This window comes from Strix aluco, chromosome 17, assembly GCF_031877795.1.
Source record: "Strix aluco isolate bStrAlu1 chromosome 17, bStrAlu1.hap1, whole genome shotgun sequence".
Lineage (NCBI taxonomy): Eukaryota > Metazoa > Chordata > Aves > Strigiformes > Strigidae > Strix > Strix aluco.
Genome location: NC_133947.1, coordinates 9547184 through 9572892, shown reverse-complemented (window position 1 = coordinate 9572892; position 25709 = coordinate 9547184). Strand labels below are relative to the sequence as shown.

General features: G+C 49.3%; 1 protein-coding gene across 2 annotated transcripts in view; it reads right to left on the bottom strand.

Moving 5' to 3' along the window:
* Window positions 1-22307: 22307 nt before the first annotated feature.
* B4GALT5 (beta-1,4-galactosyltransferase 5) overlaps window positions 22308-25709 on the bottom strand; it is a 39511-nt gene continuing 36109 nt past the window's right edge. For both annotated transcript variants that reach the window (XM_074843298.1, XM_074843299.1), the window contains exon 9: window positions 22308-25424. In XM_074843298.1, the coding sequence (XP_074699399.1) occupies window positions 25277-25424 (148 nt within the window). In that variant the 3' untranslated portion in view covers window positions 22308-25276. The remainder of the gene's footprint in view (window positions 25425-25709) is intronic.

The window sequence follows — 25709 nt, the reverse complement described above, 5'->3', positions numbered from 1 at the left end:
CGGATTCTGACACCAGGTTACTGCACAGAGCCCACAGGGAGCGCAGAGCAGTGGAGCAGGATTGGGAAGAGCCAGCAATGGAGCAAGGAATTATCTGGAACTGACTGGGAGGAGAACTGGAGGATGGAGCCCTCTTAAGATCACATTTTTTGGATGCTTGGATGGCCCCTCTCTGAGGGTGCGAAGGACATCTCTCCTTCCTTTTGGGATTTGCAGCTGGAGACCCTCTCCTAAAGGCAGTTCTGCGTGCTGCATCTTTCAGTACATTGCTTATAGGTCACTGTTTTTCAAAGGTGCAGCTGGAAAAGGTGGGAGCAAAACAGATTTTTAATTTTTTACAAATACCCCAGCAATGAGCACTTGTCCAGAGAGCAGAGACTCCTGCTCGAGTCCTTCAGCACAAGGAGGCTCAAATCCACCCACCTCTCCCAACTGCTTTAGATTTAACGCACTAAAATTCCCAACAGCCTTGCAGCAAAACCTTTACACCAACATCTGACCAACCATCTCTGCCCCATTGAGACTCATTTTCCTGTGTGACTAAACATCTAAAAAGGTCAATGGCTTAGAAATCTCTATCATCTCTGAACTCGTAACATTGGAGTGCTCTAAAAAGCATTTTTCTCTCCAAACTCCTCATGATAACATGGAATTAAGAGTTCTGGTGAACGTTTTATTTTCTGCAAAAAGCAGTTGCAATGCAGCTTTTCTGTAAAGCACACTAGGCAGCTTCTGCGCAAAGGGCAGAGGATCTGGCAGGGAGGCCTTTGAAATCCCTGCCTGTGCTCCTGCCAGCTCTGGAGGGGGATTCAGCAGAAGTCAGATCCACTGTGGAAGACAGAAATTATTGTCACCCGGTTTTAAGCAGATGAAAAGATATGGTCTAGATAAGCTCCTGTGGCTTTGCAGGTGGTGAATGCCTTTGGGGAGCAGCGGTCCTGGGCGCTCCCACCTGCCTGCTCATCAGATCTCTGCTGGCTGGGAAGGACAGGGGTCTAAAGGGAAGGGGAGAAAAGGCCCCAGCTTAAAAAGCAGCAGCATGACCCCACACCTGGGAAACCTTCTTGTTCCATGCAGCAGCATGGCAGCCACAGGTGCCCTGTGGGGCATGTTGCACCCGTGGGGCAGGAGCACCCAGCCCAGCTCAGCCCAGGGCTGTAAGTCCTCAGCCCAGTGAGTCACACCACGGAGGGCTGGTTTAAGGCAGTAATGGGACGTGAGCGCTTGACATGGCCACAGCCTTCACTAACTGGGGAGAAACTCCTGTCCCCATGTCCTCCCTGTCTTTCAGGCTGCAAGCTTCTGACCCCAGCCCATTCACATGGTCCTTGGCACAGTAAAGTTTCCCTCCCTGCTCCTAACACTTATGTTCTGCCATTCCAGTAACTGAAGTAATAACAATAGCTAAGATTCCTCAAGATTATCATAATAGAGATTTTAATTTTAAGAGAGTTGTCAACTACCTACCTTTGTCTTTTTCCATACGTTAAATATTAACCCAGCCAATGTAATGCAAAATTTCAAAGGCCCTCAGTTCAAACAGTTACATCCCAGTAAATCAGGAAATCCCAGCAAACTCCCAAACTTCTCACCCACCATTTCAATATTTCACAATTGTTCTCCAAAGTCCTTTGATGGCCTTTCAAGTTCAAACTTAGCCTGCATTTTCAACCCACCTCCTCACTCCTGATGGAACGCAGAACAAGACAGAGCACCCAGCCATAGCCCCGGGCAGCCACTGGCCCTTAGGGGCTGTGTGAGGCTGTTGAGGGGTGACCCCCACACCACCCCCCTGCCTTGGTCACACAGCTGGAAACACTGACATCCTCTGCCCTGGCTGCTGATGCTAGGGGATGTCCGCCTTCCCTCTTTCCTTCAGTCTCAACCCAGAGCAGGTCCTCTGCATGTTCTGTCTCTGCTCAGAGGCCATTGCTTGCTTGCTGGAAGAAGTGGGGTTTTTCTCCATCCCTCGCACACTTCCTGTATCACCCTGGGGGAACATAAGGCATGTGGAGATGTTCTCTTCAGCTTTCTTCAACTCCCTCACCCTGTCTCTATTTTCTGGCATGTTCACAAAGGTCAACCACAGTCTTGCACTGGAAAACCAGAGGTGACTGAACCAAGCCCATCCCAGTACTCGTTTGGCCGTCTTACAGATGGCTGCTCTTCAGACAGTCTCTTTTTCTCTTGCACATAAAAAGTGAAGGTGTTTCTCCATCAAAATCAATAGAGGAGGTTAATTAAATACCTCTGCACAGCAACACATCAAAGCCTCCTCCTCCAGCCCAGCGTGTGTGCAGGTGATCTTTGCCTGCCTTGCCCAGACCAATTCCTTTGATACAGGACAGGCTGTGCAGGGGGGGCTTAGCGAAGCCAAGAAGCAGTTCAGCTCTTCTGATTACCAAGGGCAACACAAGTATCACTTCAATAGATCTTAAGCTCCATAAAGCAGCTACAATTTATTCCTAGCCCAAAGCTATTTGTCCTGCATGGGTGTTTTTCTCCTTTCTGCTGAAAAAGTCCTGATAAAATGTGAATTGACTTTTGGGGTGCCACATGTGGCTGCACAAACCCTTTCTGCCCTAGTCTTTGCTCTCTTGAGCCCTACTTTCAAAGGAAAGGAGGAAGGGAGATGTGATGGCAGCAGTTTGAAGGCTGATATGGGCTGAGTGAATCCCAGGGGCTGGGAGCTACAGGGAACAGGAGACCTCTGAGAGCAAATGCCCAGGGTCCCAACAGCTGCTTTTCCAGTTAAAGCAGCTAATAGCCCCCAGGAACACTGCAAACAAGGGAATTCAACAAAGATGCATTGTAAAAAGCACCATTTTGAGCTTGCATAGTTCCTTCTGGATAATAAATGTAAGTATTTTATTCTGTAGTAAAAATTAGATTTGCTTGAAGCTTCTGTAACAATAGCTTGAGGATAGCTCAGCTGTTCTGCTTCCCCAGCATTGGGTGCTAGCAGCTCTTCTCCAAGGCTGCTGAGATGACACCAGCCTCTGATGGGTCCTTGTAGAAGGACTCATCAGTGGGTTCTTAAAGTTAAGGAGTGTGTCCCACTGCAGCCATGCAAAGATGTGAAGTAATGTTGTGCAGGTACAACTCACCCTGGCAGTCCCAGACCACTGAGCATGTGGCATTAGAAATACTGTCCCTCAGTGTCTCTTTCTTGCCTACTGAAGAACCTGGCTTCATCTTCTACATGACGTGTGTGTGATGTGATGTGTGTGCAGAGATGATGTGCACCAGTCTTGCTGTAAAGTCAGAATCAACGATGTGAACAACAGGTCTCAAGGTCTCTATTCTTAAAGAATCTATCTTCAAGGATTTTAATTTAGTAAACCAAGAAAGACCAGTTCAAGTTTGCAAGAAATTGACTAAAACAAGGGTTTCCCTGTGGAAAAAGATTAATTAGGGTAGGAAGAAGCACAAACAAGCAGCAATGTCTGGGGAACCATCCCAGGAACTTCAATGGTTTGCTTTGCAAGTCTTTGCAGTGCAATCTGAGACCAAATCTCCCAACCATTTGCTTGATCAGGAGAAATGTGATGCTCCAGCCCTCATAAGGACTAAAGCACATTTTAGGGCAGGTGACTTTGTAGATACAAGCAAATCCTTTGGCCTGCTCACAGTTTTCAGGTTCCAATGCAGTCTTTCCAGACCCTTACAGAGCACCCCCAAATAAGAGCAGGAGGCTGTCTCAGCACCGAGCAGCTGGAAAGTTGTGGCCTGGGAGGAGGTGTACTTTCCGGCCATTGCCTTGCAGAAGAGCGCATATAAACATCAGTAATTACAGGCTAAGCAAGGCCTAGTCCTTCAGTGCCTTTGTGCTATATCAAAGACACTGGAAAGTCTTGCTTGGCTCTCAGAAAGAAATAGGTCTCCCCAGGTTTGGAATAAAGGGTCATAAAACCAGCTGCTGCCGCCTCCTCCTCCTCTTCCCTGCTTTAAACATAACTGGCCTGTCAGGGGAAAGCTGCACAGGGCAGCAGCTCCCTGGTGCTGTGAGAAGGCACTGCAGCAGCTCTGAACCAGACAGGTTGTGCACAGCAGCTCCAGCCCCTGGGGAACACCAATGCAAACACAGCAGAAATTTTTAAACACTCATCTGAGCATCTCCTGCCCAGCCGTGCTGTGCGCAGGTGTTCTGGGCCACCACTGCTTGGGTTGGGAGCCTAAACTCCAACAGGACTTTTTTTCCAGTGGCTAAATATTGCACTAATGCACTTTATACGTGCGCTGTGATGCTGAGTCACTTCAGAACATCTTCCCTCCAGTTCTTACTTGTTATGTTGCCGTCAAGGAACATCAACCCTTTGCCCAGACCCTGGGGCTCACTATAGAAATAAAAGCACAGCATTGTGTGTACTTGAGTTCATGAGTCCATTAGCTATATTTAGTTCCCATCTACCCAAGGATTTGCAAGAAAATGGATGAATGTGCAAACTTAATTGAAAGTTACATCCTATAGATTCTGACAGTTATGTCTTCCCTTGAAATATGCCTCCAGGATGCAGTTCTCTCTGAGTGTATCTAGTGCTTAGTTACTCAAAATGACTGCACAGCATGCTGGAGCCCCCCAAGCACCCTCAGACACTCAGCATCAAAGCTGCAGTCTCACAGCTACAAAGCTCATGTACAGCAATGGTATTTTTTGAGTGCAATTTTTTTCTACCAGTTCTTCATCTCAATGGAGTAGACAATACGTTAGTTTGATTAAAAAGCAGCACAGTAACAATTCACGACAAACATACAGAGAAGTGGAAGAAGATAACCAGCTGACAGAAGGCAAGCTCTTGCTGTTTTACTCAATTTTCAATTTATATTGAACCCTGATGTACTTTTCTGGCTGCGACATCCCAAAGCAGTATCTTTCCTTGTTAAACCCTGGGATTTGTGACCTGATGTCTTTCAACTCCAGTTCAGAAGAGGTCAACAGGAAGAAAATACATCTAAAATGATAGAACAGGCAATTCAGAAGAGCTGTCTTCTATTGCTGCATTTGGAAGATACCTGCTTGACCCACCCAGCTTACTCGGTGTTCAGTTACAAGTAACTTTGCCAAATTAAAACTGCTCAGGTTGGAATTTTCCACATAATTTGTTGGTCTCTAGTAGGAATCAAAGGCCATTTCAGGAAAATTAGCTATTTTCTATGACCAGATCAGGGGAAAATTACAGAACATTAACAGGGATGAGATTGTGATTGGAAAAGAAAAAAGTAAGGGATGCATGTGACGTTTGCAGGTTGCACCTCTCTGTAGATTAACAAGGGAGAGGAATTAGGATTTTATAGGAAAACCTCAATTTTAGCGGTTCATATCAATCAGCTGCTTGATTTTGCAACCCAGGTATCACTCTAACAAACTACACTAACAGAATGAAACCAGCACTACAGTGGAGTCAGGATCCTGGGAACTCTCCCACTGTATTGCACCAGAAAATAATTCCTGCAGTCTGGGACTCTTCCTGATCTATGGTATAAAATGTAATATTTAATCAAAAAGATAAGTATGAATTTCTAAAAGCATCTATATAGTTTGCTGAGGAATAAACATAAATTTAACAGATGGTTTTGCTGTGTAATCATACACTGTAGATACCAAAGGCATCCGGTGAATTTTCTATATGATGATCTTTGTCCCAAGCTAAGGGACTTCAGCTGGATTTGTTAGCATCACCATCACCAGGAGCACACTGGGGAGGAGAGCCACGCTCTGCAGGCTCGCCACACATTTACTGCTTGATGCTGCTGACTGCACGGGGCTGTCCAACACACTTGCTCGCTCCTGCTCCTCACGGCTCACTGCAGTGCTGAGCCTCCCTTCCAGAAATATTTCTTGGTGTTGTCTGCATTGAGGAATCTGCTATACTGAAGTTCCTGAGAGATAATAATGCCACATCCCAGCTATTTGATCTGTCCCTGGTGCAGCCAGCTTGTCCTTAGCACACGGCGCATGTCCACTGATCCTTTGCAGTCTCCTGACACTCACAGGAATGGGACAGTGGCAGGGGTCACGGGAAGGAACACCCTGGAGGGGACAGTTCTTTGGACAGCATTTGTGAAGGAAAAAAAAAAAAAAAGGATAACTCACAAAAATAGGACAGCTCCTTCAGTGAAGTTTTCCTTTGGAAAATGACAACAAGCCCCTGCACAGAGTGATGGTCTGTCATGGTTTGTCCCTGTCCCTGCCCAGCTCTACCCCTTGCCCAGCCCCAAAGTGGTGATGGTCCCCTCCCACCCACCACAGCAAAGCTGCAGCAGGGAAGAACCTGTTTCAGCAGGTAAATGTTTTCCGCACTTGCTAGGGGATTTTTTTCTTTCAGGCCAATCTGTCCAAAGATTTTCACTGATCTAAACCCACACACCGAAGCTCTGAATGGAGCAGGACCGTCAAACTCATTATTAAGTGGATCTCTTGACCACATTTACCAGGGTTTACGTTGCCGTAGAGTTGGCCCCATTTCTGACCTTTTGGACTCTTAACAGGTTGCAGCAAGAAGGAAGTAAAGCCCGTTTGCTCCTGTGTTACAGAAGAAAGTACAGAGGGGGGCTATGGGGTAAAACTGGTTCTATTTTTAAGGTCTGCATCCGGTTGTTATGGCAACAGGAATTCCAGCCACCACCACGGGCTCCTCCAAACGCCTCCCTGCCATCCTCTGCAGAGCCCAACTTTGCATCACCCACCAGCCTCCTGCCTAACACTTGGGCTGAAGGGGAGGAAAAAAAATGTGCAATTCATCTTTTCACAGAAAGCGTTTTCCTCCAGAAGTGAAAAGCAAATGAGAAGAACAGCTTAAATAAATATGCCTACAGATACAAGCACTGAAAGCCAAGTCTAGTAGCAGGAAAGCTCAGACCCTCTCAACCTATGGAGCCCACAGGGGCTGGGAGCCACCAGTATGACAAAACCCACCTAGTGTGTCCGCAGGGGGGACAACAACATGGGTCCTGGTGTGGGCAAGGTGCTTACGGAGTGCATCCCAGTGGGAGGGGAATGAACCCCTCCTTCCACACCCACCGCTGGCTCTCACCAGGACAGGCCTGCGGTTCGCACATACACTAGCAGCAGTCTGTCCCTCACAGTGCCCCTTCCCCAAGCTCCGTTACTTTTGTCTGACGGGTGAAAGTCTGCATTTCATCCATGCATCCATCTATGTACTTATATGGTCCTCATCTCCATCATGCCCAAATCTCAAGGGCCACCAGGACATTGTTTGCTTTTTTTTGCATCTATCATGCTGGAATTCATAAACACAAAAGCTGTATGTGAGACACATGAAGTAAACCTTCCCTTCCCCATTACTAAAGCCTCAGCTGGAGTCCTGCATCCAAGTTTGGGCACTGTTCATCAACAAAGACAGGCCCCAACTGGCGAGAGCCCAGAGGACAGCAATAGGAGTGATCAGAGATGTAGAAAACAACCTCTGAGGAGAGACAGAGGGAAATGGGTCAATTAACTCATAAAAATGAAAGGCAACACTTTACCTTTGGGGTAACAGTTTTTGGTTCATAAAAGGTTCCTGTAGACAAGAGCAATGACTTTCTTTCCATATTTGCTGGGAAGCAGACAAAAAGTAATAGGATGGGAGAATTAGGATGACTGTTGGGGAAAACTTTCAAAGCAGAAGTACAATGAAGCCCTGGGGTAGATCACCCAAGGAGATTGGAGGGTGGAGACATCACTAAGACTTTCAAGAAAAAGGTGCTTAAACATCTGTCGAGGATGGTCTAGACATATTGATCTTGGCTTGGTACAGGAGGATGGATTGGGGTAGGTCTTTGTGTCCCTTCTTGCCACACATAGTTGTGATTTTTCTATGACAACCTCATATGTGCATTACAATTACATGGTGATCTTTAAAAGCCCACCTCACACCTCAGTAGCCATTTACAGCAGTCAGTTTTCCTGACTGTGGTGACCAGAATCAGGTCTGGTATTTCAGAAGGCAGCTAAGGTTTTCAGCATCACCCCTGGAACCACCTCACTTTGCACACACAGAGCAATTTTCAGCTTGCCTTTTTATGGCCACACCAGCCTGGAAGCTCAATGTCCCCAGCAGCAGCATTCACAGATCTCTCTGCTCTATTTCCTCCCACCTGATGTCCTTTTACCTTAAACCAGCAAAACCTGTTATTAATCTATCAAACAGGACCCAGGATTAGAAACGGTTGTAATGCATTAACACCTTTCCTGCAGCCCATTAATTCCTGGTTTTCTAAGCTGCTTCTGCTAAAGTCTTGCCTTTTCGGAATTAGCAGCAGCTCATTTCATCTTACCAAAGTCAAAACTCCTTTTCTTAGTAAGACACTGTGGAAAAGAAGTCAGGATATTGCATCCGTGTTGAACGGTGTGCAATTGCTAACAGGGTGTGGTACCACATTAACACTGACACAGTGATCCCAATGGGGAGGCTGCTGAGCAACAGGACAGCTTGAATCCCAACTGATTTGAATTGCAAATATAGAAAAACTAACAATTGGTAGTTGAAACAGAGAGAAAATGAAAGGGGGGGATGAAAATTGAAATGAAATATATTTAAATTATCACAGGATAAGCCAGGAAAGGGGCAAGCTGCACCCAAGGGAGACCTCTGCAGCTGCTGCGGGGAAAAAGGGAGCTGATGTTCTCACAGTTGTCTCTTAACTCTAACTTCTTCCCTTGAAAACTGTTGTACAAACCGCACATCAGCTCCATGTGCAGCAACACGACCACGCGCACTGTGTGATGGCTGCAAACCACAGACATGGGGCAGCACCTCTGTTCGAGGCACCCAGTCCCCTTGAACACAGTCTCCTAAGTTGTCCAAAAGTTTCCTTTTCTGGTAAATTCAATTCTAGGAAAGTAAAGCTCGGAGTTATTGGTAACCAAAATATGCAGAAGAAGTGTACCAGCCCAGAACAGCCATGTCATCCAGCATCTCCTGACTACATCCATGTATCAGCTTTGCAGCTCGTCCTCTGCTTCTAGTTATTTTTTCTAATTCACCTTGAACTGCTGCCATGGCTGCAGGATACTTTAGGAGAAATAGGAGAAGCCAAAAAACCACAGGGCCTACATCACCCTAAAAATAAACACCCACGAGGAGTCAGAATTATTAAAACAGTGAGTAGATGAACTGGAACCAACCGAGCCCCCATAAAGCACAGAGAGCAAAACACAAATCAGTGTCAGCACCACTGTGGTGACAAAAGGCACCATCCCCGTTCACACACTGCACCAAGTACTCCAGCAGGCCATGAAACAGCCTCTTTACAGCAAAAACATGATTATTGCAACATAAGACTGGGAGGAAACACAGCCAGTCAGTGGTACAGCGAGGTATCAGATCAGCCAGCATTGGGTATTTTTGTTCTTGTTAATAAATAAATAAATAAAATTGTGATGATTAAGTGGAAGCAAAATAGCACTGTTATCAATACAGAGTGCCTATGCAGTACATTAAACCCAAGTAATTTAAAGAGCAGAGCATATCATATAAATAATTCATTCTCTTTTGGTAAGCACAATGCAACTTTAGCTGCCTAAATTTTCAAGGAGGGGTTTGCTTTTTAATTAAAATGTAGGCATTTACAAATGCACATGGGCCTTTAATCATTCATGTTTGAAGCAAGCTGACTTGGTCATGCATTAGAAAGAATAAAGCAGCTTTCATCTTTCTGTAGATTACACCCAGCAAACTGCCAGGGCTGTGAATGAGCTGAGGAAGCCTGTCTTGTCATGAGAGCGCATTTTGGTCCCCCGTGCAGCACAAAGTCATCTGGGAAGATGCATTTGCTGAGGTCAAACCAAAAAAAGAACAAAGTGCTGGAGAGCCAACGCGATGCAGAATCAATCTGTCTCAGTGCCTGCCTTAAAGCAGGTTCTCCCCGACAATTAGGAATATTATGAAGGCAGATAACCAGAGTGCAGATGATTTCAAAGGGTTTAATTGCTTTCTTCCTAATGATACTGCAGGCAACAGCCCTCTCCCTCCTTCCCCGGATCTCTGGCTCAACGGGAGCTTCTCAGCTGTGGGGTCTGGGTCTGGCCTAGGCGAGGGCAGCACAGTGGGAACCTCAGCCCTGCTCTGAGCAGTAACTTCCACAAAATGGATTCCAGCCTAAAATAAAACTCTACTGCTCAGGAAGTAAATCAAAAGCACCCAACCCTCATTATTTTGAAATCCTTGAATTTTTACCCTAAGGTGCTGAGTCTTGAGAGCCTGGCACCATGAAACCAGCATTGACCTGCACGGCCTGCTGCGAGGCACTGGTCTGTGCACGGATCCTGGGCTGCTCTGTCCCAACCCACTTCAACAGCTTGCAGCGGCCGAGGATCTCTTCCACAGGTTTTGTATGCACCAGGTGATCTAGTCTGCCTCAAAGCATATAAGTTACAGTATTTCAAAGAAAATGAAGAAAGAAATATTTCAGTTAAAACAGCCCGGTGACCATAACCTGCTCTGCTGGGAATTTGCAGCCCGCCGGGAGGTGAAAGCGAAGGAGAGGCTTGCAGCCCAGATTCTGTGCTGATGGCCAGTGGCTGCCTGGGGAGAGGCTGCAGCCGAACCTGGTGGCACTGAGCAGCAAGAGAGGATTCATGTTCATCTCTGCCCGGCCAAGCAGATCTACCTGCATGTACGGCTCTGCCCCGCAGCTTCCCTCCTGCTCCCAGCTCCTCCAGGCACCTCCCATCTGCTTTGCTACTCTGGCTTTTCATGGACAGAAGTTTCCAGAGATGCTCTTTGATGCCGGCAGCCTCCTTCTCCACTGCATGGAAACAGAATCAGAAATTAAGGTGCTAACATAAAGTCTTGCTGCAGCAGAAATTCGGCTAGGAATGCAAAGTCTTGCAGCACCCACTTTGCACCAGATTTCCCCAATTTATGTATCTGCAGGTGGGACACCAGGCCCAGCCAGCGCTGGCCCCCAGCTCTGCACAGCCCCTGGCAGAGCGGTGCCCGCCGGGCCATGGCATAGAGGACTGAGGCTCGAGCCTGTCCCAGCAGTGCCATCTATTGCCACACTCAGCTCCTTCACAGAGGGCCAGATCCAGGGAGAGAGGGAGAAGAGGGAAAAGGCAAATTCCGACTTCCCAGTTCACCTGCACGCTGCTCTGCCTTAGAAAAACTGATAATGTTTAAACTATCTGCATGTGTTAGACCACACTAATCCCACAGACAGTGATACCTGAGATCTCTGTTCCCCATCGGAGCCTGGGGTCAGATGTTCCCTCATCCTCCTTGGGCCACAGCTCTGCTCTGACCTTGCTGGTGCACATCTCCCATTGTTGTTATCTCCAGCACCCCGCTGGGCCATTTGCCTGCAGCCCCAGCCCAAGGGGGAGAGCAGGAGAGCCGCTACATGGTCCCCCCAGCCCTGGCACTGACCTGTGCTCAGCATGGACCAGACATGGCATCAAAACCTGCTCCACTTTCCCAAACTCCTCATAGGTGTGTCCGGTCTCCAGCTCGAGAAGGTGGACTACTGCAGTTTTCTCCATCAGTGCCAGACAGCGTCAGGTACTCAGCTCTGCTTCAGATGAAGAGTGAAAACATATGTTGTTTTAAATGCAGGGTGTGATGCCTTGACTCTATGGATGTCTTCATCTAATACATCATCATTTTGATATTGAATGGCTTTCTTGTCTCTCACTTCTCATTTTTGGACTCCTGGTTAAGAAAAAAAAACACACTGAAAACATCCCCCAAACTTCCAGTAAACATCTCTCCTCTTCCCACAGAGAAGCAGTGATAAGCATCACTGGCACATGGCACTGCTGGTATTCATGTTTCAGTTTCCACAAGGGAATGACTTCCACGTTTCAGTTTCAAGGAGGAATGACTTCTGGGTGGAAGAGAGGCAGTTGCAGGCTTGGCTTGATAGCGATTGGGGTGGTGAAGGCCGTGGCTCTGTTGAAAGATTTGGCTGGCACAGCACACCTTTTCCAGACAGAGATTGGCATTTCTGCTGACAAGGCAGCCCCACGCCACTTGCATGACCAGACCCAGTCCTCTGATCTTTTCATACCACCTCAGTAGTGTCCAAGGGAGCAATTTTACATCCCCTTTAGCGCATGGAGCCACAGGGCTTACCCAAGGGATTTCCAGAGCACTAAGCCTTTTGTATGAAACCACGCTGGTTTAGCCCAACTAACTCAGTACACCATGGTGCTCAGACTAAGCACTCCAACAACCCACAGATGGGTAAGTGGTGTCTGCTCTGTGCCCACTCCCCACAGCATCCCATGGTGAAGGGACCTGGCTCTGTCCCACATGCAAAGCCATCACATGCTCAGCTGCTGGCAAGGCACCTCCATGGCTGAGGAAGATGGAAAAACAAATTATAAAAAAATCAAACATCTAACTCAGGCCTTTCAGGTTTGTAACTTGCTCTTAGCTGAGTTTTGTCTGTTACAGCCTTAAGGGCAATCTCTGCCCACCCAGAGACAGTCCTGGCAGCCCCATACCAGCTTTCTGCCCTTCTCTCAGCCTGCACAGCTGAGACACTGCTGTGCCCACACCTACACAACAACTACTGCTTTGGTGCTTTGGCAGCTAATCCCCAACCTTTGCTCCAGACCTCTCTCCCCAGGATGGTCCAAGCATATCATAGTGCATCACACCGGCCTCAGAGAGAGCTGGTTCAGGACCTCACAGAGGGGTTTGGCCAGAAACCAGGGTCACAGTGCCAGAGACAGAATTCAACTCACCCCAGTGCCAGCCTGCCTTATCTGATTCATTTTCAGTCTGGTGCAGAGTTTCAGCACACAAATACCCAAACTATAACAGAAACTGCCAATGATTTGATCATCTTTCAATACACTGCAGAAATCCCTTAAAAGCAGCAGAGGCAACCACACTGAGCAGGGACATGCTGCAAAGATTGGACCTCAGTCTGGAGTGGTTGCTCTGAATAAGGGTCTGAGGGGGAGCACACCTTCCCCTACAAAAATAAAATAATATAAAAGTCCAGCTCTGCCATCACTCTTCTGGGTATGTTTGGATAAGAAATGGGTTAGATTGTTCTGAATGGAAACCTGACACTGGAAACTCTGGGCTGCTGCTCAGAGCACATACAGCCTCCTCCAGACACAGGTCTTTCTGAGGAGCTCTGCTACATGTTCAGAGCAGTGTCACTGTAAAGAAGGAAAAGTTATTGTTTGTGTTGCTTACTAATGTCTTTATTTCGTAAGTGCATGCCATACAGACAATAATACAAAATCTGACAGCTGGTAGGCAAGGAAGAAAACCTGCACTGCAGGGAAGGGGATTTAACCATTCAAATTCAAGCCCAGGAAGCATGAATCTGCTCGAGTGCTATTGATCCTCTCAGACCACCACTGATTCAGATTGCGAACTCTCATTTGGCTCTGATGTGCAAAGCATAGTGCAAGCCTTGAGAGTTCTGAAAAAGTATTTGGATACATATTTATAATTATTATCCCAAGAAAACCATGGTTTTCACCTGATTGCTTGAGGTTCCTCCTTTTCATTCATATCCTTTTTTGAAACCATGCACATGGCTACAGCTGTAGCAGCCTGAACAGATGTTGCTGTTTAATCCCTGAGAATATTTCTCAGCAGGTCTTGGACCCTCCATCCCTATACATGCCGCAGGGAGCAGAGCCTCCTGCGAGAGGCTGATGCTGAACTCAGCTCACTGCATCAGGGCTGATGACTCCGTGGCAGGACAGAGCCCTGGCAGCCCCAGCAGAAGGCACAGAAATGGGAGGGAGGGCACAAAGGAGCGACCTGCCTGCAGCCAGCAATCATGGCACACCAGTATCAGCATCATGATTTTAGCTGTAGACTGCTTTAGCAATCAAGAAGGGCAACTGATAACGCTGATATCGTGTTATATTTTACCCAGCCAAATAAATCTCTCCTTGCTCCATACCCACGCAGCCTCACAACTGCCTCACGCAGAGAACGGAGGAAAACCAGGCAGGTATGTTGTCTTCTCTCTGCCCTAGGGAAAGGGAGAGGAAGACACCATGTGCTGTTAGCTAACGAGGCTGTCACAGCTCTTGCAGAGTAACTCCTTGAGCAAGGGTGAGAAGAGCGAGGACCATGGAAACCTTTCGTGGTGCATTTCCCTGTGTTCCTGTTCTAGCCAAAAGTATTTGGGAGTGAAAATATAATGAAGTCAAATATCTGTGTGTGAAGAAGTTGTCAGTACTAGGAGACATTTTCACAGAGCATGAGCTGCCTTCCCAGGCTCAGCAGCTGAGCCATGCAGTGACAAGACACGGACAGACACTGTGGAGCAGAAGTCTGGACCTGGCTGTTTCTGAGCCATGCAGCTGGGTCTCCAGCCCCTCAGACTGCAAAACCTCCCAGTGAATTTAACCACAAAGGTTAAGCACCTCCAGCAAGCAAGCCATTTGTTGGCGGATGCTGCAGACCCTGAAGCTGCTCCTGCCTGGGTGCTGCAATCATAGAATATCTCACGTTGGAAGGGACCCATAAGGATCATCAAGTCCAACTCCATCAAGTCCCGGCAGGAGAAAACATTGTCCTTGAACCATTGGAAAGCAGCCAGGAAAACCGCTTTTAGTCAGTTGTCACAGCCTGTCCAAGTTGCAGCCATCAGCGTTTGCATCAGGAAAGTGTGGGAAGTCGCTAATCTAAGTACAGCATCACACTTAGGGCTCTGCACTTTAGATTCATCTCAAGCAAAATATCTAGAACTGCATTTTGCACTCAAGATATCGTAAAGAAGAAAGCAAAAATAAAAACCCACCATCAAAACAGACCAGCTGAGTTTCAGCAGGGCTCTACCTACCACTCGCTGCCAAAGGCTGTTTGGAAATGCCAGTCTCCATCCGCCTCCTGAAACACAACCAGGAGCTGGCAAAGGCGCCTGGTGATGAGCAGCCTCCTCACCCTGCTGCAGAGGGGCTTTGCAAATCCACCAAACAAAGAACAACATTCCAGTTTTTAACTTGAGTTTAGCCAAACATTTCAGCAGATTGTCTTTTCCCTGACACATCTAGCAATATTTTGTCATCATAAATTGACTCTGATTTATATTAACTAACAACCTCTCTCATTCAATATCTAGTTTGAAAAATGTTGGCAATGAGCATTAATTCAAAGTAGATTTATACCCACAGACCATGCTAGAGCGCTGGGGTGAGTTTCCCAAAACATAAACCTAAGTTTACCAAATAAGAACATGAAAAACCAAAGAACTGATTCACATCATCCAACTTACACAAGATAGATACACGAGGGCAGCGGGAATCCGCCAACATAAACCACTGTCAGACTTTGCGATATTCGTGTATACTTAAGAAAAACATGAACTGCAGTGTCTCAAGAGTAGACAGTACTTGAAAGGAGTCCAGCACAGGGTTTAAAAATTCACTGCATCCTCAACTGCCCCTTGTGGGACACAGTGCTCCTGGAGCTGGGGCAGGAGATGCATCCAGGGGAGCAGCCGCTGCTGCTGGCTCACACAGGGCTTGGGAGCAGGGATGCACAAGTTAAGATACCTTGGTTCTCCAAGAGATATTTTATTCCTTGTGAACTTCCCACAGGGGGAAAAAACTCTAAAGATAGACTCATGGGATGCGCAAAAACACTGCCTGCTTTTCCAAATGCCTTCCCAAATTATCCCAACTTACATCCCAACCTCCTCCTATGCAGACAGACAGCCGGACTGTCACAAACATGGCTCACACCCTCTGCAGAGACCGTATGTCCATAGGGGACCCAGCTCCCCCCTCTCTCCCTCTGATAGCCAAATGGCTTATCCAAATAAAGCATCAGAGCATGGGGAACTTTGGCTCCCTTGTAGGCTTGGCCAGATCTCTGCTGGGAGGGCTGAGGGCCAGGAGTGCCATGGCAATTCCTGGAGGCACCCAGGAGGGTGCTGCATGTCTCCAAAAGTCAGAGGAATGAGCACTCCCATGCCAACAGCAGAGGAAGGGACAAAAAGCAGGTGGCTGCAAAAGGTTGGTGCGATGAGCAGGGCAGAGGAATCCAGCCCTGCTAAGCCCCAGTGAGAGAGCAGGGCTGCTGGGAGAGGCGCCTCATCACAAAAGCAACTGCAAGAGCACTTGGGTTTCTAAGCCCATCCCTTGGAAGGAGAAGTGGCTTCACCTCCCTCTGTCCATCTCCTGGAGTGAGGAAGACCTTGCACCTTGTCATTTCAGAAGGCTGACAGTGTTAGAGCTAGGCACATTGATTTTTCTACAGAAGAATATGTCTGAGGAAAATCAGACTGCTGTTTGGGCCAAAACAGGCAGGGAAGGAGGGAAGGGGGAGTTGAAAAATTTCCAAGCTTTAAAAAATTTTATTTTACTTTTGTTTTTTCTTCAAAGCAAAGCTTTGACATTAAGAGAAGAAAATGTTATGTTGATAAATATTAATAGAGAAAAGGATTAAACAAAAGGGTAAAATAGCATGAATGTGAAACATCATATTTGAGTTTGAGGACAAATGTTTCTCTTCAGCTCAAAACTTTCCCTGGGTTTGGTCATGGGACAAGAAAATCCACAGCAGATCCATCAGTTTTGCTCTGCAGAGGGGCAGGGGAAAGATAGATACTTACCGTACATTCCAGTGGTTAGGCACCCTGCACAAGAACGCAATTAAGCAACTGAAAAATGGTGACAATGATTTCTTTTTGCTACTAAGTGACAAGTGCAAGAGTAACTCACCCAGAGAAATCAGGAAAGTGTCACCAGGATGTCCAGGAGCATCTTCAAGGCCAGACTTTATCTCACACCTAGGAAGCAAAAGCCCACAGCTGCTTACCCACCAGCAGCTCAACTTCCTCGGGCACTTTGACACTCATCCTTGGCTTTCACTCTGTGTTTTTCAATATCCCTACAAAGATGGGATTTATCCCCCTCTTGCAGGAATTGGACCCAGTTTTTCCCCAAGCTATTTTGCCCACCTCATGTCATTTCCCTGATCAGCAAACGTCGGGGATGCCGGGAGGAAAACTTTTGCTCCTGGGAATGGAGGAATACCCCACAGCACCTTCCTTCCCCTTCATTCCCACATCCCCAGGCTGCCCCCAGCCCCATCCCGTCCCCTCACACCCCCGAAGGCCTTTCTCCACGAGCTCTCTCTGCTTTCCTCCTTCCAAGCTCACTCTTTCCCACCTCGCAGCTCCAGCCCGGTGCCACCGGGACTGGCAAAACCTCGCTGCGAGCCCGCCGTGACAGCCAGCCCCGCGGGGAGGGCACCGGACACGGCCTGGCGCGGCTGCTGGGGTAAACCGGGCTGGACGCTGCAGCCAGCCTTGCCCCCGCGGCTTCAGGGCACAGGGCGGGCCGCCGGCCGGCCTTTCTCCCGGGTGTCGCTGAGCAAACACGCGTGGGTGCCCCGGCGGCCGTCGTGCCTGAGGAGGGGGGGCGGGACGTGGGTTTGGGGTGTCCCCAGCCCCGGGGCCGGGCTCGCTCCCGGCCGCCGCCAGGGGGGGCCTTGGGACCGCGCTGCGCCGCCGCCCGCCCGGGACACGCCCCGTCACCGCCTGGCCCCGCCCCCTCACGGCCTGGGACACGCCCCGTCACCGTCTGGCTCCGCCCCCTCAGCGCACGGCCCCGCCCCTCACAACGTCGCGGCCCCCGCCTCGGAGGCCGAGGGGCTGGGGCGGGGACTCTCCCCTCCTCTCCTCCCGGGGCCCGCCCCGCTCCTGGCAGTCCAGCTGTGGGCTCCTGATACCCCCGCAGCGGGTCGCTGGGTTCAGCCGTTTGAGGGCACCTCCTGAGCCCTCCTCTGAGCACCTCTGGGCCTTGCCGCGGGCCTGGCCCCCCGCCTGCACCCCGCCCTGCCCGCCCCGACGCCCTCAGCCCCCTCAGCCCCCGGCCCCAGAGCGGCTGGCCCGGGGCGGGGGAACAAGGTCAGGCTCCTGTGGGGCTCTGCCCCATCGCCCACCTCCCCTCTGCAGGATGGGGCCTGTGGGCACAGCTCCTCATTAAGGTGGAAGCGCTAATTGCTCTCCCCAGCCTCTCACATCACAGCTCAGTGCCTGGTTTGGGTCGCACCGAAGCACCTGTTGAAATAAGGGCTGCAGCTGGGCGAGGGGGCTGGGGGTCTGCTCTCCTCCCCCTCCCTACAGGCTGGTTTGGGGCTGAGCTGTATCTCTGCAGCTTTTCCTTTTTATCTCATCCCAGGGTACCAGATGTCTCACTAACACAGCTTTGGCTACCCTGAGCACACTCTGTAGCTGGGGGTGCAGAGCTTGTGGTGGCTTTCTTAATAAACACTTTTGGCAGTGAAGCAGAGAGCGCTGCTTGGCAGGGACTCACTCAGGCAAAAAGCTGATCTGTGTTCAGGTAACCCCCCCACTCCTGCAGGCAGAGAGCTCCGAGCTCTACTGGTGCCTAGTGTCAGGCAGAATTACTGACCATTGAGCTGCTGTAAACCCTGGCCCTGGCCTATTTGACCCCCCTCTACATGGGCTCTAAACCCCAACAGAAATAAACTCTGTTAGTGTATTCTGTCCCCTCTCCGCCCTGGGGCTGGCTGTCAGGGGCAGTGGCAACTCCAGGCTGTTCAGTCACCTATGAAAAGTTTCCAGCCACAGAGCAGCTCTGAATTATGAATGAATTTGCTTTGTCAAACGAAGGTCTTGACTCAGGGATTGGGTCTCAGCCATGTGCTGGAGACAGTTACTGATATCAAAGTCCCTGGCACACATGTACCCTGTGACGGATCCCGGGCCATTGCCCTGATAATGTGATCAGCTGCTTTAATGCAATCAGAGGGGGAGCAGTGCTGCCATGAAAGTGGGGAGGCAGCAGCCTGGGTGCCTGGGAGTGATTCCTGGGCAGCACAAGGTTGGCTGCATCAGCCCCCCATCCCAGGTCCCCAGCCTGTCCCATGGCTGAAAGTAAACTGCCGCAGGGCCGATACGTGGCTGCACAGACTGCACTGAGGCCATCGGCTTTACTCAGATGCTCCCAGGGAGGCACAGCCTGTCCCCAACACCTCCTGGGGCAGAGCAGGGGAGGGAGGATCCGCCTGGTCCCACCGGCAGGTCTCAGGGCACTGCTGCAGCTCACGTTGGCCCTGAAGCGAGGCGCTTATTGCAAGGTGACTCGCAGTTTTATGGCAGAGGAAGCATTCCTGTTCGCTGGGAACCTGCCGCACCAGTGAGCAGGCGGTCCTGGTGATGCAGGTGGTTGTGCAAGACAGTCCCGAACGTGCCACCACATTCATGGCCTTCAGGAACTGCCCTGCTGCCTGCTGCCCCTGCGGCTTGAGACAGTGCTTAAAGAGTCGATTTCTCAACTGGATGTCCAGGCATCCCGTAGTTCTCCCTGGCTGACCAGCTCTGCCTGTTTGGCCCAGCCACTGTGGCCCAACCACCCACCCATTCATCCTGCATCCCTGTCAGTGCTGGAGCGGGTGGCATCCACCATGTCAATGGGAGTAAAGGACCAATCCAAGCCCCTCCTGCTCACAGGGGAGTGTTTGCTCTTGCTTCACCCATGTGATACTGGATGAGTTATTGGTTTTTCCCATTTTTGCTATTTTCTTGCCCAAAAGCAATTCAGCAGGCACGCAGCACTGTCAGCAGTGCTGGAGAGCCTGGGTGCCATGATATGCACCACTCCCCAGGCAGCACAGCCTGAAAGCCCAGATAAACGTTACCAAGGCCTGGCCTAACTCCCTCCAGCAGCCAAGCTGCCACACAGGAGGGCAGCGCCTGGGGCTGGGGGCTCTTCTCTCTCCCAGGGAGCACAGGAGGTGGCTGGCACAGCCCAGGGGGTGTCCAAAATCCCTGTGGGGACACAACCGAGGCTGCTTGCCCTGGTGGGCACTGCTGGGGGCACAGCAGGGTGCTGGGTGGGCGCAGGCAGGGTGGCTGGTTGGTGAAGGGGGCACACGGGGCAGTGGGAGATGAGATGCTAAGGGCAGGCAGCAGTGCAGCAGACATTGCCGTGGGGCTGAGCTATTGGTACTGATCATGAGAGAGGAGTGGGGACTGCTGGCAGCCCTTGGCTGTGTACCTGGGAGAGTCTTTCAGAAGAAAGAGGTTTTTTGGGAAGTCCTCCCCAGCAGGATTTACCAAGGGCAGCTACCTGAAAGCTGCAGTTAATCCTCCATGACCCCACTGCTCCTGCTTGCTTCTCCCCTCACCTTGTGACTACCAAGAGCCCTTCTTAAATAACAGTCAATATTGTCACACTGCTTGCCCAATGGAAGAATAAATATCCGGGGACACCTTGTCCTTCTCAGGGGGAGCGTGCCTGGAGCAGCAAACCTGCAGGCTTAGGGGGCCAGTGGGACTCCCTGGCCATGTGTGGCGGGGGGGGGCAGCACCTTTCCCTCTGTGGGGGGAGAGGCCAACCCAGGAGCCACGGCACATCAGCATGAAGCTCCGTGCTGTGGAAATTAGTAACCCTAAAGGGGAAGAAAATTGCTGCAACTAGGAACTTTTAAGAACAGCTACCTAGTGCTGCAGGAGCCTCCAAAGCCGTACTGAGGTTTCAGCAGGGGTATCACCTCATGCAGCAGTCCAGCTAAAACTGGGGGACACGCCGATGCCACGTGCCAGCAGCGAGGCTGTGCCACCCATCGCTGGGCAGACAGCCCAGCCCTGTCCTGCCAGCACTCACCAGCCCCGTTCATGTACGGCTGGAGTAACTCATCTCCGTCTGCCTGACAAGAGGGGCCACATCGTTTTCATAGCCCTGTCTTTAGTTACATGGGTGCAGCCACCCCTGGTCTGGTGCCTTTAAAGAGCCATTTCTGGCAGGAAAAAGTTATGATGCATGAATCCTTGGGGGAAAAAAGTCATTATAGTTTTTGTGGTATTTATCAGCCTGATTTCTAGAGAAGGTGCTCCAAAGGGAAAAAAGTAGATGCAAAGCATCATTAGCCTTGCACTTCCACCTCGTGGTCATTGCAGTGCAGGGACCAGCCCACCTGCCCATGTAGGTGCCCATGCTCACACCTCTGGGGAGTGCCATAAAAATATATGTGAACAGGACAGAAACCCCTGCCCAGCTTTTCTACCAGCTCCTGAGCAGGGCATTCCCCTGGGCAGGGTCTCGGGGCTGCTCCAGGTGGGCAGAGATGCCCCACAGCCACATATGCCCCAGGGTGTGCATGGTTCCAGCTGCCATCCCAGGCAGGTTTATTGTGCCACACAAAGATAAGGCAGGGAAAGAAGTGGGAGAAAACATCCTGCTTTGGTGTTTGGGGATTTTTTATGCACTCTGCAGAAAAGCTCAAGGATTTTGCAGCGCAGAAGGCTGAGCTATTTTCCAGCCTGAGCAGGGAGCGCTCTCCCTCGCAGGCGTGGGTTGCTCTAGAGGAAAGCCTCGCTCTGTGGCTGCTGGTTTGCAGTGGTGGCCATGCTGGAGCTGTGCTGCCATGTTGGACCCTCGCAGGGCTCCTCTCATTGCCACCCTCCCAGCACAGCCCACGCAAAAGAGGGTTTGCTCCTTTTTGCAGCTGGCCTCAATGAGGGGGTCCCACGCACACACCTGGGACACAGGCTGGGGGCTTCCTTACTCTTCTCATTTTTCTTGTATAGGGGCAACCCCAAATTTCTACATGTAGATCTATCTTCTCCAGCCCCTGCAGGGCTGACACAGGCAATGAAATCCCCACAGCCAGGGTACCTGTGGAGGACGTGGTCACAGGGATCCCCCCAAACCGGGATCAGGGACTCCCACCAGTGCACAGCCAGGAGCGAGGCAGGCTCCCACCCTCGCTCCTGCAAGTGCAGGGGGAGGCGAGGCCTTCATCCCCGAGGGGTGGCACGGGCTGGAAGGAGCCTGCCACCCGGCAGGCTCCAGCTGAGCGCCGTGGGTGGGAGGAAGCTTCCCAGAAGACGGTGAGCTAAATAAAGGCAAGGCCTGGAACAAGCTGGGGCTGCCAGCTATTTATTCTAGCATGCCTGTACGCTGCAGAGCAGGAGAAAGACGTTTTAAAGCTGCTCCAAGGAAGCTTGTCTGTCTGCCTGGGTTTGTTGATCAAAAATCTAATTACCAACCCTCCCCACCAACATCTCTAAGCCCTGCATCACCTTCAGCCAATTATCTTCCTAAATGCACCTCCTCCAAAGCAGTCAGCCCCTCTATCAGTACTACACTGAAGCAAATGCTTGGAAAAAAAGGCTTTAGCATATACAGAGTAGCAGGAGCTTGGGGAGCATCCCCATTCTGCACTTCATTTACTTCTGCCCAGCACTAATGAGAAATTTCTAACCAGCTTTTATCATCCAGATCTCAACCCTCCTCCACTCAAAAACTCTCATAAGCACTTACCCCTCTGGGCTTACAGATCGCACCACCTAGGGAAAAAAAAAAAGCACAACCCAACCTCGTATTAAAAAAGCAACCACTGCAATTTTTGTTCTTGAATATGTATTTTTTACTGAAAAAATCATTCATAAATTAACAAATACAAAAATGTACAAACACATGGGTAAATAAATGTAATGACACAAAGGATTGCTTTGCTGAGAAGTGTGTGTGTGTTTTAAAACACTAGTCTTCAGTGCAAAAATGTCCCCCTGGCACCTCTTAAAAACATAACAGTAAGCTCAAAAGCCATGATGATGGAAAGCTACTTTAGAGTTTAAAGCCACTTCTGATGGTGAGTGACCTGAAGTATGTGGCTGTTGCTCAGATGGTACCTCCCTTAGAGAAGCAGAGCTTTACAGGTAATTAAGTGTCAGTAAATAGTTTTGCAAATAAAACCCACATGGCTTATTTAAAAAAAAAAAAAAGAAATCAGCATCGAACAGGACCTGCCCTCCAGCGGGGCTGACCGACAGTGTTGACATGGAAGGGGCAAATGAGTGGCCTTGTTGAATTTCAGCTGCCAGAATATGTACAAGTTCTCCTTAATACAAGAATTTTTACACCATAACAGCACATGCGCTTGACAGTATGTTTTTAACAGTTACATTTACTATACAGTATTTGACATAGCTGATAAGATTAACAGTGCACATTTTCAGATATTCCACATTTTAAAAAGGGAAAAAAAAATTCCATGTGATTAGAACAAAGGAACTATGAAGAGGGATGCTGTTGGGGGGGGATGGACCCTTTTGTGCCAACCGTAGAGTGCATTTCTGAGCAGAGGTAACGGCTTTTTGTTCAACACAAGGTGCAATAGGTGTCAGGTACACATCGAAGGCTGAGGATCCTGACTAAGGTAGTTTAACACCTACTCACACACACATGCATGATTCCGGGGGTAGTGAACTTGGACTAGTTGAAATACATTCCTTGTTTGAAGCACCATTAAACAAAGACAGATTTCTAGCAAGGTCTCAAGATGAAAGAGAAGGGAGCAGAGCAACGCAGGTTCAGCATCTGAAAAGGGTCCACGTGAATTAGAGATCAAGACTCAGAAGCAAAAGTCTTTATTGCTATATGCGCCATAAAAAGCAAATCCTCACCTCTGCCTATAAATAACCAGGTTGAATCCCCTCAGGAAGCGAGTTTAAAGCACATGTAAGTTCAAAGACTAAACCTAAGTTACAAACTTATCAGCGCTTTTCAAGGGCAGGCTCGCTGTCCTCTCATACCGGCCGATAAGATCTACACAAGAACTCGTGTTTTCTAAACTAACGTTTTCTGGATACAGGTTAGGAATGCCCTGGGCAGTCACACCCACAACAGATGCGTATGGGGATCATACGTCCACGGAACCGAGAAAGCAATGTAAACCATGAGAAGTTAAGGAAACTGAAGGCAAACAACGCAATAAAAAGTAAGTTAAAGTACTTCAGAGGTTAAGTATCCACTGTTGTTATGTATAAACACAAATTAAAAAGCAACCCCCAATGTATTTACTTTTAAGTCAGAGAGGTCCAGTAAAAGTGACTGTGTTGGTGCTGGTCGGTGGGAAGGAGAGCCCGGAGCCCAGCCTGCCCACCACAGCTCTCGAGGAGGAGGGGATGGCAGGTGGGAGAAAGGAGGGGGCACTCCAGTTTGGATGGTTGGATGGGGCGTTGGACCAAGCTCTCTGGTTCCCGGTCCTCATGTTTTCATGAGCTTGATTCATGTGTCCTTCATTTCTCTCGCTCTCACTAACCTGCGACAACCTGCCCCACCAGCTGTGCCTGTGCAAGTGCTGCCAGGTGCCAACGGTGACAACCAAGTGCTAACCAAGGTGATAATCTGGCTCTGGCAGCACTTCAGTGTGCTGCTAGATTTACACAATAAATACAAATGAAAACCACCTCCCAAACCATACCGTCATGTTACAGGAGTGACGGCAGGGCGCTGCCGGTGCAGGGTGGGCTCGGTGCGGTGACACCAGCTGCCCCATCCCAAGGAGGGCACGTGGGCAGGAGCCGCCGGGCCGGGGGCTGCACTTCCCACAGCAGCGTGGAGGCGAGCTCCTGAGCAATCTGCCAAGCTCATACTTGCCATCAGTGGGATAGAGAGCAACAGGCAAGGGATTTTATTCCCTATGGCTTTTGGATACATTTGCTCATCATGTTGCAAAAGTGACAGAAAGGGGAATTTTTTCATAAATGTTCCCATTTCTTCACTCTCCCTGGAAAAAACCACCCCTGTGGTTTCTGGAATGGGCGATGACATGGCTGTATTTCTCATCTGCTACACTGGAAAGTTTAGGGCCCTGTCCCACAAACATTTCTGCATATGCACAGCTTAAATCATGCAAGCAGTCTCACTGGCTTAAAAGGGAACACCTTGCACAAGTACAGTGATGCACACACAAGTGTTTACAGAATTCAGGACTAAAATGAGTGACCGTATGTAAACCTCTAGCTTGGATTTGAGCCACAGGAGAAAAATAAAAAGGGGCAATTTACACAGCATATTTACACTTACACTTCTTTAAGAAGCGATTCTGTTGTATATACTTCAAGCAGGTCATTTAAAAAACCGCACAGACGTAGAAGAACGGTATCAGAAGTCGTTGGATCTCCCACCAGGGCAGTTGCCGACCGAATTGCTCCCGACATTCACTGTCGAGAAGCCAGAGTCCCTCAGCTGAGCCACTTCCCCGAGGAGGAAGCATGTCCGAGGTGAGTCCCAGTGCCAGAAATTGCTGGAGGAGGAATGTGGAGACGAGAGCAGCAGGTCAAACCGTTGTCCCGAAACCCAGAAAGCAAGTGGCGGAAAAAAGAAAGAGATTGCTGAGCTCGCTGCACAAGTATCGGGCTGGACTGATACAGCTAGGGCAATTTGTGCGTGCACTTTCAGCCTTATTCTCCAAAATACTGTGATCCTTCATTAGACAAAGTGTTGCTTGTCCTCAATAACCCTTGGAAAAGAAAGTCTAGCATGGTGCTTTCTTGGTGAAGGGCAGGGCAAAGTTATTTTCTCCTCTTAATATTCGGTCACCAGAGCCAGCTCCGGTGTCAGGTTAACAGTGATGTTCTTATACAAGGCGTCATACGTGATGTTTGGAAAGTAGTTCAAGTTATTGAGGCCATCCAGGGCTTGCCTTTCTTTTGACTTCCTCAGCAAGGCATACCTGTGCAACAAGAACCAGAGGCCAGAGTCATTTCCACGTATCCCACAAAGCCCTGAAAAGTCCTCCCAATGCTACTAAAACACCCTTAAAACAGCCAGTCCCAGCAGCAGCTACAGAGCAACAGATTTAATCCCTTAAAGATAACAGTCACATTTTCTACATCAATAAATATCCCAAACTTCAGAAAACTACAGTCTATCAATTAATAAAGAACAAAATGCTCTCTGTGCCACCAGTGAGCACTCAGCTGTCAAAACAACCTGTAACTCCTGTCAGAAGCCTGTG